The 19,576-nt window shown below is 36.7% G+C and overlaps 1 protein-coding gene across 4 annotated transcripts in view; it reads left to right on the forward strand.

The window, feature by feature from the left end:
• RANBP17 (RAN binding protein 17) overlaps positions 1–19,576 on the forward strand; it is a 345,605-nt gene that overhangs the window by 78,919 nt on the left and 247,110 nt on the right. For all 4 annotated transcript variants that reach the window (XM_043887360.1, XM_043887363.1, XM_043887361.1 and 1 more), the window contains exon 14: positions 18,318–18,453. In XM_043887360.1, coding sequence (XP_043743295.1) covers positions 18,318–18,453 — 136 coding nt within the window. The remainder of the gene's footprint in view (positions 1–18,317; positions 18,454–19,576) is intronic.

Consider the following 19,576-nt stretch of genomic DNA (forward strand, 5'->3'; position numbering starts at 1 on the left):
TAAGTGATTTGTAGGAGTCATATCAATGATAAATAGTACAGTCAAATATATTCATATGAATAATATGAGTGAACTAGTTTTCCATATATTGTAATTGATTTTTGATAATATATTTCTTTTAAAAATTGATTTATTTGTGTGTTTTTGGCTCGTTGCTGCATGCACTGTTTCTGGCCGCAGCGAATGGGGGCTACTCTTTAGCCGCGGTGAGTGGCTTCTCCTGTTGCAGAGCACAGGCTCTAGGTGCGCATGCTTCAGTGGTTGTGGCCTGCAGCCAATGCAGCTCCCTGGCTCTAGCACACAGGCTCAATAGTTGTGGCTCACAGACTTAGTTGCTCTGCAGCACGTGGGATCGTCCTGGATCGGGGATCGAACCTGTGTCTCCTGCATTGGCAAGCAGATTCTTTACCACTGAGCCACAGAGAAGCCCGAATGTCTTTCTTTATAACAAAATAATACATATTTTTCTGAATGCTTTATAAAGTTTCAAATGAAAAGTTACATATTAATTTGAAGATAACGACTGTCATTTGGTTAAGATTTTTGAGTCTTTTTAATTGATATTTGAAAGTTGTGTATATTACATGTGTATTTTTCAACTTTTTTTTAACACAAATTGTATTATATTTAAATATTGTAAACTAAAATGGGGATACTAGTACTGATAATTAATAATAACCCAGGAGAAAGGAGTGGTGACCCCACAAGAGACTGACCGAGGCTTGCCTGTGAGTATCTAGGAGTCTCCAGCAGAGGCGAGGGTTGGCAGTGGCCTGCTGCAGGGTCAGGGGCACTGGGTGTGGCATTGTGTGCATGGGATGTTTTGAAGGAGGTCGCTGTTACCTTCATCCACTTCAGTTCAGTTCAGTTGCTTAGCTGTGTTCAACTTTGCGACCCCATGGACTGTAGCACACCAGGGTTCCCTATCCTTCACCAACTCCCAGAGCTTGCTCAAAACTCATGTCCATCGAGTCAGTGATGCCATCCAACCATCTCATCCTCTGTCAACCCCTTCTCCTCCTTCCTTCAATCTTCTCCCAGCATCAGGGTCTTTTCCAGTGACTCAGTTCTTCACATCAGGTGGCCAGAGTATTGGAGTTTCAGCTTCAGCATCACTCCTTCCAATGGATATTCAGGACTGATTTCCTTTAGGATTGACTAGTTTGATCTCCTTGCAGTTCAAGGGGCTTCATTACCTCCACCATAGTTTGGTCTCAGGTCAAACAGAAGGGAGGGAACAGAGCCCCACCCATCAAGAGAAATTTGAATTAGAAATTTACTGAGCATGGCCCCGGCCATCAGAACAAGACCCAGTTTCCCCCTCAGTCAGTCTCTCCCATCAGGAAGCTTCCATAAGCATCTTGTCCTTATCTATCAGAGGGCAGACAGAATGAAAACCACAATCACAGGAAACTAATCAAATTGATCACAAGGACCACAGCCTTGTCTCACTCAATGAAACTATGATCCATGCCGTATAGGGCCACCCAAGACGGATGGGTCATGGTGGAGAGTTCTGATGATCCACTAGAGAAGGGAATGGCAAACCACTTCAGTACTCTTGCCTTGAGAACAATATGAAAAGGCAAAAAGATATGACACTGAAAGATAAACTCCCCAGGTTGGTAGGTGCCCAATTTGCTACTGGGAAAGAGTGGAGAAGTAACTCCAGAAACAATGGACAGACAGAGCAAAAGTGAAAACAGTGCCCAGCTGTGGATGTGACTGGTGTTGCGAGTAAACTCCGACGCTGTAAAGAGCAATACTGCATAGGAACCTGGAATGTTAGGTACATGAATCAAGGTACATGAATCAGGAGACGGCAAGAGTGAACATCGACATTTTAGGAAATCAGTGAACTAAAATGGACTAGAATGGGTGAATTTAATTCAGTTGATCATTATTTCTACTACTGTGGGCAAGAATCCCTTAAAGAAATGGAGTAGCCCTCACAGTCAACAAGAGTCCGAAATGCAGTACTTGGGTGCAATCTCAAAAATGACAGAATGATCTCTGTTCGTTTCCAAGGCAAACCAATCAATATCACAGTAATCCAAGTCTATGCCCCAACCAGTAATCCTGAAGAAGCTGAAATTAAATGGTTCTATGAAGATCTACAAGACCTTCTAGAACAACCAACCAAAGAGGATGTCCTATTCATCATAGGGAACTGGAGTACAAAAGTAGGAAGTCAAGAGATACCTGGAGTAACAGGCAGATTTGGCCTAAGAGTACAAAATTAAGCAGGGCAAAGGCTAACAAGAGTTTTGCCAAGAGAACGTAATGGTCATAGCAAACACCCTCTTCCAACAACATAAGAGATGACTCTACACATGGACATCACCAGATGCTCAATACTGAAATCAGATTTATTACATTCTTTGCAGCCAAAGATGGAGAAGCTCTATACAGTTTGCAAAAACAAGACCGGGAGCTGACTGTGCCTCCGATCATGAACTCCTTATTGCCAAATTCAGACTTAAATTGAAGAAAGTAGGGAAAATACTAGACCATTCAGATATGACCTAAATCAAATCCATCACGATTATACAGTAGAAGTGACAATAGATTCCAGGGATTAGATCTGATAGACAGAGTACCTGAAAAACTATGGACGGAGGTTCGTAACATTGTACGGGAGGCAGTGATCAAGACCATCCCCAAGAAAAAGAAACACAAAAAGGCAAAATGGTTGGCTGAGGAGGCCTTATAAATATCTGAGAAAAGAAGAGAAGCTAAAGGCAAAGGAGAAAAGGAAAGATATACCCATTTGAATGCCAAGTTGCAAAAAATAGCGAGGAGAGATAAGAAAGCCTTCCTAAGTGATCAGTGCAAAGAAATAGAGGAAACAACAGAATGGGAAAGACTAGAGATCTCCTCAAGAAAATTAGAGATACCAAGGGAACATTTCATGCAAAGATGGGCTCCATAAAGGACAGAAATGGTATGGACCTAACAGAAGCAGGTGTTATATATATATATATATATATACATATATAATATATAATATATACACATAATGCATATAATACATGTATGTATAGTATATACATATGTTTATATTATATACTATATATTATTTATATATTATATATTTTATCATATATATTTAATTATATACTTTATATTAATAATAGTAATCAATAATAAAAACAATAAAATGTATTTTTATATAATATATATTCATTATATTATATAAAATATATAAAAATATAATATAGTAATACATTATAGTTTATTATATATAATATTACTATAATTATTACATTAATGTATTAAATATAATTATAACAATATATTATATAAAATAATATAATGTTATTATATATGATTAATATTGTATAATTTACTATTACATAATATAATTCTTATAATAATATATAAATATATAATAAAATATATAGAAGAAATATAATATAGGAATATATTATGTAATAATGAATTATATATATTTATATATATTATATTTATATATATTTATAAATATATAAATGTTTATATAAATTTATAAAAATTTGTATAAATATAAAATTTGTATAAATATAAGTTTATGTTTATATTTATTATATATAAATATATATCTATAAAATATATAAATATATAATATAAATGTATATTTATATTATACATTATATAATGCATATATAATATTTATATTATATAAATATATTTATAATATTTATATATTATATTTATATTATATAAATTAAATATATGTTTACATATATTAAGAAGAGGTGGCAAGAATATACATGAGGACTATACAAAAATGATCCTCATAACCCAGATAACCATGATGGAATGATCACTCACCTTGATCCAGATATCCTGGAATGTGAAGTCAAGTGGGCCTTAGGAAGCATCACTAGGAGCAAGCTAGTGGAGGTAATGGAATTCTAGCTGAGCTATTTCAAATCCTAAAAGATGATGCTGTGAAAGTGCTTCACTCAATATGCCAGCAAATTTGGAAAACTCAGCAGTGGCCACAGGACTGGAAAAGGTCAGTTTTTATTCCAATCCCAAACAAGGGCAATGCCAAAGAATGCTCAAACTTCCATACAATTGCATTCATCTCACATGGTAATAAAGTAATGCTCAAAATTCTCCAAGCCAGGCTTCAACAGTATGTGAACTGTGAACTTACAGGTGTTCAAGCTGGATTTAGAAAAGGCAGAGGAATGAGAGATTAAATTGGCAACATCCATTGGATCATAGATAACGCAAGAGAATTCCCGAAAAACATCTACTTCTGCTTTATTGACTACGCCAATGCCTTTGACTTTGTGGTTCACAACAAGCTGTGGAAATTTCCTAAAGAGATGGGAATACCAGACCACTTTACCTGTCTCCTGAGAAATCTGTGTGCAAGTTAAGAAGCAACAATTAGAACTGGACCTGGAACAGCAGACGGGTTCCAAATTGGGAAACGAGTACATCAAGGCTGTATATTGTCACCCTGCTTATTTAACTTATATACAGAGTACATCATGAGAAAGGCCGGACTGGATGAAGCGGAAGTTGGAATCAAGATTGCCGGGAGAAATATCAGTAACCTTAGATATGCAGATGACACCAACTTTATGGCAGAATGTGGAGAGGAACTATATAGCCTCTTGATGAAAGAGGAGGGTGAAAAGCTGGCTCAAAACTCAACATAGGTTGCATGGATGGCATCCAGCCATCACTCTATGGCAAATAGATGGGAAAACAATGGAAAGAGTGACAGACATTTTTTTCTTGGGCTCCAAAATCACTGCAGATGATGACTGCAGCCCTGAAATTAAGAGACTCTTGCTCCTTGGAAGAAAAGCTATGACCAACCTAGACAGCATATTAAAAAGCAGAGATATTACTTTGCTAACAAAGGTCTGTCTAGACAAAGCTATGGTTTTCCCAGTAGTCATGTATGGATGTGAGAGTTGGAATATAAAGAAAGCTGAGCGCCGAAGAATTGATGCTTTTGAACTGTGGTGTTGGAGAAGACTCTTGAGAGTCCCTTGGACTGCGAGGAGATACAACCTGTCCATTCTAGAGGAAATCAGTCCTGAATATTCATTGCAAGACTTCGGTGTAGCTGAAACTCCCAACACTTTGGCCACCTGATGTGAAGAACTGACTCATTGGAAGTGACCCTCATGCTGGGAAAGATTGAAGGCAGGAGAAGAGGACGACAGAGGATGAGATGATTGGATGGCATCACTGACTTGATGGACATGAATTTGAGCAAGCTCTGGGAGCTGGTGATGGACAGGGAAGCCTGATGTGCTACGGTCTATGGGGTAGCAAAGAGTTGGACACTGAACTGAACTGAACTGAGTACTCATGATAGTATCTAATTCATTTTGGGCCAGTATAAGGACTAAATGAGTTAATAATTTTAAGGTGCTTAAGACAATACCTGGGAAATAGTAAGTGCTGTATTACCAAAAGAAACTCTAGAACAATTCTTTTTAAAAAAATCAAACATTATATTATGAACATTTTACCTGAACATTAGGTAAAAAATGAAGTAGAAATTGTTAGCTGCTCAATATTCTAAGCTATACCATAATTTAAATATGTCCTTGCTTTGGAAATTTTAGGTTGTTTCTCAATTTTTCCTTATTACAAAGGTGAATATTCCTTTAGCTGTATCTTTATATAGATCAAAATAATTTTATCAGAGTTATCCCCTAAAGCTGAGTAGCTGGTTGAATAGTATACATATAGCACTTTAAATGCTCAGTACACATCACCAAATGGCCTCTGGAAAAGTACCAGTTTATCCTCTGAACCCAAAGGCTGTGAGAAGTTATTATTTTTTCCTGCAGTTGAACACCAGGTAGTAGGATTCTTATCTTTTCCAATTTGTATATAACTTATGTCTCATTTTTATTTGTATTTCTTTGTTTAGAAGTGGTATCAAACATTCTTTTCCATTCCTTTTCTTGCCACTTCTATTTTTCTTTGTGCTTTTTTATTAGATTGTATCATTCACTTGGTTTTCTTTATCTTTCCTAATTTATTCATAATTACTCAATATATATCAGTATATATCAGATTGTAATATTTTGCTATTCATTTTGAATATGTCTTCTATATATATTTTAGAGTTTTAGAAATTTCTTTTTTACTGGCTTTAAAATATTTACATTCCTGGAGAAGGCAATGGCAACCCACTCCAGTATTCTTGCCTAGAGAATTCCATGGGCACAGGAAAGCCTGGCAGGATACAGTCCCTGAGATCGCAAAGAGTTGGACACGACTGAGCAACTAAGCACACGAAATATTTATATATTCAAATCTGAATTTTTTTTCTTTCATGTTTTTAAAACATTAATTCATTAATTTGGCTGTGTCAGGTCTTAGTTGTGGCATGAGGGACTTATAGTTGCATCATGCAAACTCTTAGTTGTAGCATGTGGGGTCTAAGTTCCCTGGTCGGGGATCAAACCCAGACCCTGTGTTGGAAGCATGGAATCTGAGCCACTGGGCCACTAAGGAAGTCCCTATCATATAGTTTTAATGCTCATATTTAGGAAGGTTGTTCCGTACCTGGATAATAAAAATATTCACCTATATTTTTTCCTGGTTCTTTAACAATTTCAGCTTTTTATATTTATTTTTTAATATATTCAACATATATTTTGTTTTATATGCTTTTTTGAAAGTTTCCAAGGTATTAACCAGTCGTTGTCAACTCCACTCTCTACCAATTTAAAATGCCATTTAAATGTTACTCAGAATTCTTTTGTCTCTTTCTAGGTGTTTCATTCTTTTCCACTGATCTTAGAAGTCTCTTAGTATATCATTATTACCCTACTAAAGTCTTTAGTGTGATATTCTCCCTCACTATTATTTTTTTAATATATTCTTAAGTGTTTAATACATTTGTTGCCATTTTGAATAGAAATTTCTCATTTCATGCCATTTTTAACCTTTAAGCTATCTCATTTCAAACCATCCCAATTTGAATCTGAATAGAAATTAAATATTTTAGTTTTTCCTAAGATTCGTTATTTCCAATATGAAACCACTTTAAAATATGAATAGGGACATTCTCAAAATGATTTGTTTAATTTTAAACCAAGTGAATAATTTGCTTCTGTACCATCTTTTAATATAATATGACATATTTAGTAAAGTGAGAATTAAGTATAATTTTGGCATAATTATTTTGATTCTTTTTTTAAAGTTTTCATCATCAAATAGAAAGTTACCCAGTGGCACTATTTTCCTAAAAAAATATATATATATAATAGGAAATAAAAGTGGTGTGTATTTACCAAGTAGAAAATTTTAATTTTTTTCTTTAAGCAGCAAATGCATTTATTTAGCTTTAAATAAGTTTTGTTTTGTGTTTAGTGTGTATTCTCTAGAAAACAAAGCCTTAGGTGAAGTTTATCAGCTAAAGTTTTGGGGAGAATGGGGAAAAGGATACATTTTCAGGGAAGAAAGAAGGAAGGAAAAGTGAGTGAGAAAATGAGAGAAAACAATTTTCACAGATTGCATTTTTGCAGATTTGTGTACTTGCTAAAATTTATTAACCACCAAATCAGTACTCATGCTAGTGACTGTAGCCATGAAATTAAAAGGTGCTTGCTCATTGGAAGGAAAGCTATGACAAACCTGGACAGCATATTAAAAAGCAGAGACGTCAGTGTGCTAACAAAGATCCATACAGTCAAAGCTGTGGTTTTTGTAGTAGTCATGTATGGATATGAGAGTTGGACCATAAAGAATGATGAACACCAAAAAATTGATGCTTTCAAATGGTGCTGGAGAAGACTCTTGATAGTCCCTTGGGCAGCAAGAACATCAAACCAGTCCACCCTAACGAAAATCAACTCTGGATATTCATTGAAAGGACTGATGCTGAAGCCGAAGCTCCAGTACTCTGGCCACCTGATGCGAAGAGCTGACTCATTGGAAAAGACCCTGATGCTGGTGATAGCTTACGGTACATGGTGTCGAATTTGTGATGTCCAAAGAAGATTTACCTTCGGGACCAGGGACCAGGCTTGGTCACTCAAGAGCTTTTGTGTAGCAGAGTTTTATTAAAGTGTGAAAAGGGACAGAGGAAACTTCTGACATAGACATCAGAAGGGAGAAATAGACTAGCCCCTTGCTAGTCTAAGCAAGGGAGCTATATACTTTTTCAGTTGGTTATTACAGTAAATCAAAAGAATGGCTCAAGGTTGTAAAGGTCTTACCAGAGCCACTCCCACAATATACATTTTAAGAAAGCAGGATTAGTCAGAAGGTTCTCAGGAAGGATACATTGTTGTTATATAATCCTTAGTACAGAGTTTAAGCTGAGTTGTTTTGTTGTGTAATCATCAGCTCTGGGCATAAAGAGGAAAAATATTTTATGTGACTAAGACCAGGGAATGTAGGAAAAAAATATTAGTCCTTTCCTTCTTCTTGAGAATTCCCGATCCCTTATCTCCTCCTTGAGAGCCCCAAACCCCTTTCTCCTCCTTGGGGACCCTGGACTATCTTACCAACCTACCTAGGAACTGACTCTCATTTCTCCCTTTTCTTTTAGGAGAATTATGTTGTCAACGGAAAGGAGTGTCATTTTCATTCCATAACTACTTCCTGCTGTGATGGGGTGTTGTCCCTAAATTGTTGAGGCAACATATTCTCCTAACTCTCATATTGAGGGTCTCTGATCCAGGAGCCCCAAGTAATAGTTGGAGGAAGCTGTGGCACTCATAGGAGCTTGAACAACCATTTATAACTTAAAAGCTTTCAGACGATTAGAAACAAACCCCATTATACAGTTACAGATGTAAGGCAAGATAGTTCTTAAACCAAGTTAAATCATAATCAAAATTAAAAGTTACGTTATGTCCATAGTTAGATCAGTCCATCTTAGGATTGTTAGATGTCATCAGATAAAGAAGAGACGTCACATATGATTGTTGTTGGTGAAGGCATTTGCAGAGTTGAATAAAGTCCTTTCCTTGAAGTGGAAAAACCCACCATGTTAAGCCTTCAATTGATGAGGAAGTTGAAAAGCTGAAAGCTGAGTCACATAGTTAATTCCAAGGCTTCAAGATCTATGACAATATCTGTGCACAAAAACTGTCTGTCATTGAGATAATCCCATTTTGGGGGGGAGGCAGTTCAAGCCCTCATAAAAGTATGGGTTAAACTTTAAACCAGCTGTCTTGTATTTCCTGAGTTAGCTTATGCAGATATCTCTTAATAATGTCATTAGCCTTTTCTACCTTTTCTGAAGATTGGGGTCTCCAGGAACAGTGCAAGTGATATTCTATTCCTAGAGCTTTCGACACCCCTTGAGTTACAGCAGCTTTAAAGACAGAGCCAGCAGACATTGGCAATTTGATCTCTGGATCCTCTGCCTTTTCTAAAACCAGCTTGAACATCTGGAAGTTCTCGGTTCACGTATTGCTGAAGCCTGGCTTGGAGAATTTTGAGCATTACTTTACTAGTGTGTGAGATGAGTGCAATTGTGTGGTAGTTTGAGCATTCTTTGGGATTGCCTTTCTTAGGGATTGGAATGAAAACTGACCTTTTCCAGTCCTGTGGCCACTGCTGAGGTTTCCAAATTTGCTGGCATATTGAGTGCCACACTTTCACAGCATCATCTTTCAGGATTTGAAATAGCTCAACTGGAATTCCATCACCTCCACTAGCTTTGTTCGTAGAGATGCTTTCTAAGGCCCACTTGACTTCACATTCCAGGATATCTGGCTCTAGGTGAGTTATCACACCACTGTGATTTGTGTGGATCACAATAAACTGTGAAAATTCTGAAAGAGATGGGAATACCAGACCACCTGACCTGCCTCTTGAGAAACCTGTATGCAGGTCAGGAAGCAACAGTTAGAACTGGACATGGAACAACAGACTGGTTCCAAATAGGAAAAGGAGTACGTCAAGGCTGTACATTGTCACCCTGCTTATTTAACTTATATGCAGAGTATATCATGAGAAACGCTGGGCTGGAAGAAGCACAAGCTGGAATCAAGATTGCCGGGAGAAATACCAATAACCGCAGATATGCAGATGACACCGCCCTTATGGCAGAAAGTGAAGAGGAACTAAAAAGCCTCCTGATGAAAGTGAAAGAGGAGAGTGAAAAAGTTGGCTTAAAGCTTAATATTCAGAAAACTAAGATCATGGCATCTGGTCCCATCACCTCATGGGAAATAGATGGGGAGACAGTGGAAACAGTGTCAGACTTTATTTTCTTGGGCTCCAAAATCACTGCAGATGGTGACTGCAGCCATGAAATTAAAGGACGCTTACTCCTTGGAAGGAAAGTGATGACCAACCTAGATCGCATATTAAAAAGCAGAGATATCACTTTGCCAACAAAGGTCCGTCTAGTCAAGGCTGTGGTTTTTCCAGTGGTCATGTATGGATGGGAGAGTTGAACTGTGAAGAAAGCTGAGCGCCGAAAAATTGATGCTTTTGACCTGTGGTGTGGAGAAGACTCTTGAGAGTCCCTTGGACTGCAGGGAGATCCAACCAGTCCATCCTGAAGGAGATGAGTCCTGGGTGTTCATTGGAAGGACTGATGCTGAAGCTGAAACTCCAATACTTGTCCACCTTATGCGAAGAGTTGACTCGTTGGAAAAGACCCTGATGCTGGGAGTGGTTGGGGGCAGGAGGAGAGGGGATGACAGAGGATGAGATGGCTGGATGGCATCACCGACTCGATGGGCATGAGTTTGAGTAAACTCCGGGAGTTGGTGATGGACAGGGAGGCCTGGAGTGCTGTGATTCATGGGGTTGCAAAGAGTCGGACACGACTGAGCGATTGAACTGAACTGAAAGACGGAGTCATTGTCACTCTTCACTTTAGAGTTTAAGATCCCACTTACATGATGAGAAGTAGCTACAGTAAGATTTTGTCCATTAGTAAACTTATGACTTTAGGTATTAGCGAAACAATAGTAGCAGTTAACCTTAAGGAATGTGGCCTTAGCCTTTTTTTCAGTAAGGAACTAAACTCTGATCCTGTGGGCAAGCTCAAAGTTGGAGCCTGCAGAAGAACAGCTTGAAGAGCCTTAAAAGCCCTTTGAGTCTCTGGGGACCAAACCAGCTTCTCAGTTTGGGCCTGCTGATGCTCAGTTATAAGTTTATATAAAGGCCGGGCAAGTTCCCCATAACCCGGATTCCAAATGTGGCAACAGCCTGTAATGCCGAAGAATCCTCTCAGTTGTTTTAAAGCCATAGGTAGAGGATGATTTAATACAGGTTTGACTCTAGAAAGCAACCTTCAAATCAATGACTGAAAAATATTTGGCTCATTCAGGAATTTCAGATGATAAAGTATAAGGATAAGGCACTTATTATTTGTATATCTTGAACAAGTCTCCATTTATCGTTTGACTTTTTTTACACCCAAAATAGGAGTGTTCATGGACTATATAAGATTATTATTATAAATAATTAGTGGCCCTTGTTCCTTTAAATTTTCAATGATGAGTTTTAACCCTTCCTTAACCTTGAGCTTTAGTGGGTACTGCTTTTGATGTGGAAATAGGTGAGGTTCTTTGAGCTTGATAATGACAGAAACAGCATTTTGTGTTCTACCCACAGTTTTTCCATCAGAAAGATTGTGGGCAGGAGGACTAGGGGATGACAGATGATAAAATTGTTGGATGGCATCACTGATTCAGTGGACATAATTTTGAGCAAGCCCCAGGAGATAGTGAAGGATGGGGAAGCCTGGTGTGCTGCAGTCCATGGGGTTGCAAGGAGCCAGACACGACTTAGTGACTGAACAACAACAAATTGTAGTCATTCTTGGTTCTGTGCATAGTGGCTAAAAATTTGAGTTGCCCGATGTACATTTTCACAGCTGAGGTCGAACAGATGGTATGTCTTCTTGTTTCAGCTCTCATATCATAAATGTTTCCTTTCTGCTTTCTGATTTAGTGCCGTATTTTTCATATTTTGTCCTTTCTGTCGGTGCTTTTTCTGTTTAAGATGTTCCTCCAGCATAGTGCTGAGGTGCTCTTTGGTATTCCTAAGCACAAGAAGGCTGTAATGTGCCTTACACAGAAAATACGTTTGTTCGGTAGGCTTTCTTCAGGGGCAAATTTTAGTGCTCTTGGCTATGAGCTCAAAGTTAATGAATCAAAAATATATATTAAATAAGGTGTCTTTAAACAGAAACACATAAAACAGGTTATGTGTTGAGTAGTTGATGAAAATATTGTGACCAGAGTTCCTCAGGAACCTATTCCTTTATCACCTCTAGGAGCAGTGGTTTAGTATTTGCTAATTCAGTTTTTACAGCAATTTTATAGCACATAACTGCCATAAACAATGAAAATCAATTATAAAAGGTGGTGCATTCCACACCTGGTTGCTCACTTTTACAGTTTTTCCCAGAGACCACGTGGAACAGATATGTTTCAAAACAGTCCATCTTGGTGGTGGCAGGGGGATGGGGACTAAGGGCAAGCAGTTTATCTCATCACTTATTTCTGTATCCTGTTTTTTAGTGGTTGAAATCTACTCCTGGAGTGTTTAACTTTTCTATGCTTCTTCGTTTTGTTCCTTGGCCCCTTTGAGGAGATGCTGGGCATGCTTGAGCTTCTGTTGGTTCTATTGGTTGGAGGTGGAGGCTGGCTGGAGCTATGGTAGGCCTTTGCGCTCCCCTGAGTGAGGATTCATAACTTCAGGAACTGTATGAATCTGTCCTGGGGCTACAGGGCAAGAAGTTGAGCCCGGGAATGAGATGAGGTGGTGGTGGGGATGGTGGGTGTTTAAGCCAAGCAGATTCAAGGTGGGGTATGTACCAGGACTTAGATATTTTGTTTAGAAAAAAACATAAATATGTGTTCTAACATACTGAGATTTTAAATTAGGTAAGAACTGTGTTTTATGTAAAAATTTAAAATATCAATTTCACATGAAGAAATTCCAAGTAACTAGAACTGTAATACTATTTGCCTTCTGTGTATTATTGTTAGGTGATAACCATTGTAACTCCTGGGAAAACACTACAAAATTAGAAGTTCAGAAGTTCTTGCTAAAAATTTATGTTATTTTATCAGGAAAAGGTTGATATTCATAAAAACTTTCAATATCATGATAATGACATTTAAGACATGTTTAAAATTTCAAAATATGCTACTTTGACTTAGCAAATAAGAATGTTTGTGCTCATGCCATACAGTTCCAATTAAATAAAGATAATATAATGGTTATTTCACTTTCACTCGTCATGACCAGAATATGAACGTTCTGAGAGATTTCCTAGAGATCTGTCTTACCCTGTGCCCTCTTTACTTTGCTTCTGTCTGCACGCTCCTCTCAGTCAGGGCACCCTCTGCTTCTCCATGCTGTTCTCAGCTATTCTTCTCCCGCTCATTCCTCGTTATTCACTGAAGACTTCTGCAACTAGCTGTGTTTTGCTCTCTATGTCCCAAACCCTGCTGTGGTATAGACAAGTGTTGCTTCTTTTCCATTCAGTAGTGTTGCTTCCTCTTCTCTTGTCAGAAACTTCCAGTGGCTTTTTCTGTCCCACATGAGAGAAATTCCAAAATCTTGGCCATAATGGCCTGGAGTGTACAGTGCTACTTCTCTGACCTTATTTCATATACTTTGTCATTCAACTCAACTACATACACTGGCTTCCTTGGTATTCTTAAGAGTATTACTAATATATTTTCACTTTAGGGGCTTTGTGCTTCTCTTCTGCTTGGAATGCTTTCTCCCAGATTTTATATAGTACTCTGTCACTTTAGTCAGGTCTGTATCCAGATGTCTCTACCTCTTTTGACCTCCCTTTCCAAAATAACATCCTTATCCTACTCTATTTTTCTTCTTATTACTTACTATCTCTTAATGTTTAGTTTATACCACTAGAATAGGGAAGGAGTAAGCTTTATCTGCTTTGTTCACCCCTGTATTTTTATCTCCTCTGCGTGGCAGAACCTAAACTCAGAGTTTTCTCTTAATCTGTTGAGCAGTGTAAAAATATTACACTCTTCTGTAGATAGGTACCACTGTGTGTGTGCGCTCAGTTGCTCAGTCATGTCTGACTCTTTGTGACTCCACGGACTGTGTTAACTTCCTAAGATACATTTTTTTCTTAACCTTAACTGAACCTTCAGCATGGCTCAGTGATTCTGTGTTGTTTTAGTAATTCCTGTCTTCTGATTTCCAAACACTTATTGAGCTGGTTCTCTTGCAAGTTTTATCCCACAGTTCAGTTCAGTTCAGTTGCTCAGTCATGTCCGACTCTTTGTGACCCCATGAATCGCAGCACGCCAGGCCTCCCTGTCCATCACCAACTCCCAGAGTTTACTCAAACTCATGTCCGTCGAGTCGGTGATGCCATCCAGCCATCTCATCCTCTGTCGTCCCCTTCTCGTCCATTTCTTTATACTTGGATGGTGTGCTTATACTTGAATCAAAGTTATTTAATGTATTTTGTATTTGTATTCCCTTCATGCTCCAAAGATAGTTTAAGATAAAGGTAAAAATAAATGTAGGCCACTAAATTTAAACTGCACGTGAATATTCAATAACCTCACCTAACCTATATATAATACAAACTTTGGTATTAAGCATTTGTTATTGGTGGCCACAAATCTTTGAAGAGTACTATGGCAGAGATTACTAGTTCTCTTGTATCTCTTCTTTCCTTCTTCTGCAGTAATAGAATACCTGAAATGTTTTTCTGGGCATTGGCCATCTGAATAAAGACTAGATTTATGATGATCTCTTACAGCTGGGGATGGTTAAGTGATCATACTCTGGGCAACTGAGTGTAAGTAAACGTGGTATGTGTAACATATATGCACATGCGTTTATCTGAAGAATCCATCTTAGACCATAAAGTGACTGGGTGAGTGAGGCGAGCATAGCAGCCGGGTGGAGGGGACCTGCGTCTCTGGGACACCGTGGAACACCAGCTAGTCCTAGAACATTGCCTTGGGTTTTTGCTTGAGAGAGAAATAAACATCTATGTTGTTTAAGCAGTTGTACTTTGGATATCAGTCACTTACAGCTGAACTTCCTGTGTTAATGCAGCTATCAAAGCTTATTTGACAAAAGGATCATGTACACCCCTGGGAACTTTTTCCTACTCTCCTGCTTGGGATATCATTGCCTCTTAAGCAAATGCAAATCACCAGCTTAATATGAGTTGTAAAGGCACCCCAGCAAACTTGTCTTTTGGTTTCATGTCTTCCTCAGATTTTTGGAGTGTATGCTATTTAAAGGAGATAAAAGTAAACAAGCAGTTGCACAGAATCAACAAAGAACTAGAGTAGGAAAAGGGAAGTCCTACTTGTAAGAATTTAAAAGCAGGATATGCATTTAGTAACTTAAAATCACCTGAATCCAGAGATGAGGCTTGGTGTCTGTATTTATTTAACTAAAACTACTTCAGCAGTCTATGCATTGACCAATATGTAGACTTAAAAAGCTAGCTTTGTTCCTCCTTTCAAAATCAAAGAATAAATACTTCTTTAGAAAAACAAACCTGGTTGACAATATGATTCTTAAATCTGATCTTTCTTAAGCTTTCCTTCATAAATTTTAATAACATTAAAGATATTTAGTGAGTGAAGTTACTTTTAAATAAGTAGCTTAATTTAGCTATTTAACTATAAAAATGGTTGCCAAAATATTATTTCTTAACACTTTGGCAGTAAATACCAAGATTTATAAAGAAGTTCATTTTCTGTAAATAAGATATTTTCTTCCTAGAACTCTTTGCTGGTAGGAAAAAGGACAGTAGTTGTATTTCGGAGAAATATAAGTTTATATTCAAAATGAGATTATTAAAACTTGACATAGCCTTAATTTTATGTGGCGTTTTAGAAAATTAATAATAAAAAAAATAATTGGGCAAGACATTTAGTGAGACCGATCAGTGGAATAAAATAAAATATCCAGAAAGTAATACAGATTCACAAATGGACCTAATGTATATGATAAGGGGTAATTCAAAATGGTGGGCAAAAATAGACTATACGAGAAACAAATGGGTATTGAAGCAGCTGGGCAGTCATCTGCAAAAAATGTTGAGCCATATCTCACAAGAGATGTTCAAGATTAAGTTTCAGTGTATCATAGCAGTATACATAAAAAGATGAAATATAAAAACACCTCAGATTTGGGTAAGATGTTGTTCTTATTGCAAAATCCATAAGAGTTGTCAGTAGGTTTTTCATTTATTAACTGAAAGGAAACAAGATGATTGATGGCCACAGTTTTGGAAGTTTTCTGCATGTAATCTTTTAGTAACTAAAAATTATAATGAATTATTAATAAAAGACACCTTAGTGAAACCCTAAGGAATAAAAGGGATTGAAGGAGGACCACAGATGATGGACACAAGGAGGTCTCCTGGTATGCAGAACATTAGTTGTTATGAGATTAAAAAATGATAAATATTAGAGATACCATTTTTTCAGATTCCAGTAAATTCTAAAGTTTAGTATCACTCTGAATTATCTATGTGTATAGACACTGTCCTTTACTGGTGACAGGAGTATAAATTATTTCAGTTTCATTGGAAGGCAACTTCTTTTTTTTTTTCCATTTATTTTTATTAGTTGGAGGCTAATTACTTTACAATTTTGTAGTGGTTTTTACCATACATTGACATGAATCAGCCATGGATTTACATGGGTTCCCCATCCCGATCCCCCCTCCCGCCTCCCTCTCCATCCCATCCCTCTGGGTCTTCCCAGTGCACCAGCCCTGAGCACTTGTCTCATGCATCCAACCTGGGCTGGTGATCTGTTTCACCCTTGATAGTATACTTGTTTCAATGCTGTTCTTTAGAAAAAGAGACACAGATGTACAGAACAGACTTTTGGAAGGCAACTTCTTTGGAATAGCTGTCAGAATTATAAATTCATACTCTTTAAGCCAATAATTTGACTTTTACTCTAAGGTTTATATTATAACTGCAAATGTGTGGAATGATGTGTGAAAGATTGTGAATTGCAGCATTTTTGTAACAGCAAAATATTATAAGCAACTTTAGTGTCCATCAGTAGAGGAATGTTGAAAATAATATGGTTAATGGCAGCCCACTCCAGTATTCTTGCCTGGAAAATCCCATGGACAGAGGAGCCTGGCGGGCTACAGTCCGTGGGGTCACTAAAGAGTCAGACATGACTTAGTGACTGAGCACACATGTTCATATAATGGAATGTTAAGCAGCTGTAGAAAGAGAATAAGGAAGTTCTTTATATCTGACATGAAAAATCTATAAGGTATATTAGTAAATGAAGAAAGCTAGGTTTAACAATATAACAGTATAGTATGCTTCATATGTGTAAAGAGTTGGGAGGAGAATAATTAGTCATATTTGCCTGTACATACATTCAAAAAGTCTCTGAAACGACACAGACTGTTGACAGTGTGTATGTGTATGTTCTTGTGTGCATACATGGATGGAAGTGGATGGGTTAGGGCTGGACCCAGTTGCCTTTGTACAATGAGAAAAAAAAGTAGATACTATTTCCTCTGGAACTTCTATTTCTGTCTCTTAAAAATTTTATTATGGTATGCTGATTTTGTTAGTACCAGGCACTTGGCAGCCGTTCTTTGAAAAATTTTAAGGAAAATAGATAATAGGAGGATTTTTTTTTTTTTGCGGGGGAAGGGTGGGGGAAATCCTAGGGTAAGCTTTTTATTCTAGTAAGTTTTTCTTTAGGAAATTTAACTTAGCCTTTAGTTCATTTATGATTTTTGATATAATAATTGCATACTTATATTTAAAATGTTTAATTTTGTTAAGATCATCTTGTAATTTATTTCGGGTAAAATTTTTATTACTCGTTAAGAAAGTGATATAGCTTGATGGGTGTACCTCTTAATTATTTTTTTTTTTTGTACTTTGAACCATGTGAGCTCAAAATATATGATTTGATGAAAATATGTTGTAATGAAAAAATACACAATTACACATTCAATATCACTCTCTTTTACTAAAATGTTTTATAAATATATATGTTTTATACATATTTAAGTTAATATGTATGTTTATATGATATATAATGGTAGGTGTTTAGCATATAGATGTTATATGTTTATATGTATATCACATGTATTTATATATAAAATTTAGTAAATTAATGATTGTATGTCCATGTAGGTTTCTAGACATGTATATGTATGTGTTAGGAAAAAAGGATAGAAGGAATTTGACCAGATTGTAGTATCTCTTAGTGTAGGATTTCAGATGATTTTTGAAATATTTTTTTTATAAGCATTTGTATTCTTTCACTTTTTATATTATATAAAATTGTTGGTAAATGTTTTAATATTATTTCTCTAAGAATTTTTTACTGAAGTCCTTTTTTTTTCTTCGTGAAAAGAGTTTTTCAGCTTATATCTTTAATGGATACCGGATTGCCTCAGTGTTCTAATGAGAAAATAGAACTTGCAATTCTGTGGTTCTTGGATCAGTTTCGTAAAACATATGTTGGTGATCAACTTCAAAGAACCTCAAAGGTAGGTTTTTACTAGAGATTAAAACTAGTATTATTGAAGAAAAGATGTTCACATGTAACACCTTTAAGCTGAATGATATATTTGAGCAGTTTCCATATAAAAAATTAATTGATCAATTGAAGTCAATTGATTAATTGTTATTGGAGGCAATGTGAAATTGCTTATCTTATGCTTAGATTTACTGTTGTCTTTGAAGATTGATTGGTAGGTAGTGAATATTTTTTATGTAGTTAGTCATTAAATAGTTAAGGTTAAAACACCGTACTGAATTTTGCCTTATTGTATTGTATTTCAAGGTTTAAAACTTAAGATGTACTCTTTTAGTAGTTCTGAGAGGTATTTATTTTGATATTTATTTATGTGATTTCTAGCATATTTTCCACTCATTCCTCAGCATTTTTACATGATAAATGATGAGGACAAGAGGAGTAAGAAGACAAGCCTTTGAGAGGCCACAGTTAACCTACCTTAGTGAAGGGAACACATTTACTCTGCTAGTTGAAAGTTTTAGCATGATGTTTGGGTAACTTGATCTTAAGACATTAAGGTATTATTGAAGGTGTTTATATGAACCTAACCAGATATTTAGTAGTACTGTGACGCTTGAGTAAGATCCATTAAGTGTTTTTTACCTTCCACAAATCCCTCTCTGTAGTAAGTCCTAAGAATATTCTTACTTCTTTGTAGTTTGTATTAGTAATGTTGAAAGATTAAGTTCTAGAAGAAGCTTTTTATATTGGACTGAGCTTTTTTGTCTTTGGAAAATTTAGCTTAACCTTCAGTTCATTTATGGTTTTCTCTTAACAGTAGTTGTATCAGTCAGTTCAGTTGCTCAGTTGTGTCCGACTCTTTGTGACCCCATGAATTGCAGCACGCCAAGCTTCCCTGTCCATCACCAACTCCTGGAGTTTACTTAAACTCATGCGCATCGAGTTGGTGATGCCATCCAGCCATCTCATCCTCTGTCACCCCCTTCTCCTCCTGCCCCCAATCCCAGTAGTTGTATAGTAGTTTGAAAAGTCATTTGATTTTGTTAAGATCATCCTTTAGTTTATTTCAGGTTTTCTTTGCTTTTCAAAAAAGTGATGTAGCTTGATACTTTCTTTGTCCAATGTACTGTGAT

This window comes from Cervus elaphus, chromosome 25 (assembly GCF_910594005.1).
Source record: "Cervus elaphus chromosome 25, mCerEla1.1, whole genome shotgun sequence".
Taxonomy (NCBI): domain Eukaryota; kingdom Metazoa; phylum Chordata; class Mammalia; order Artiodactyla; family Cervidae; genus Cervus; species Cervus elaphus.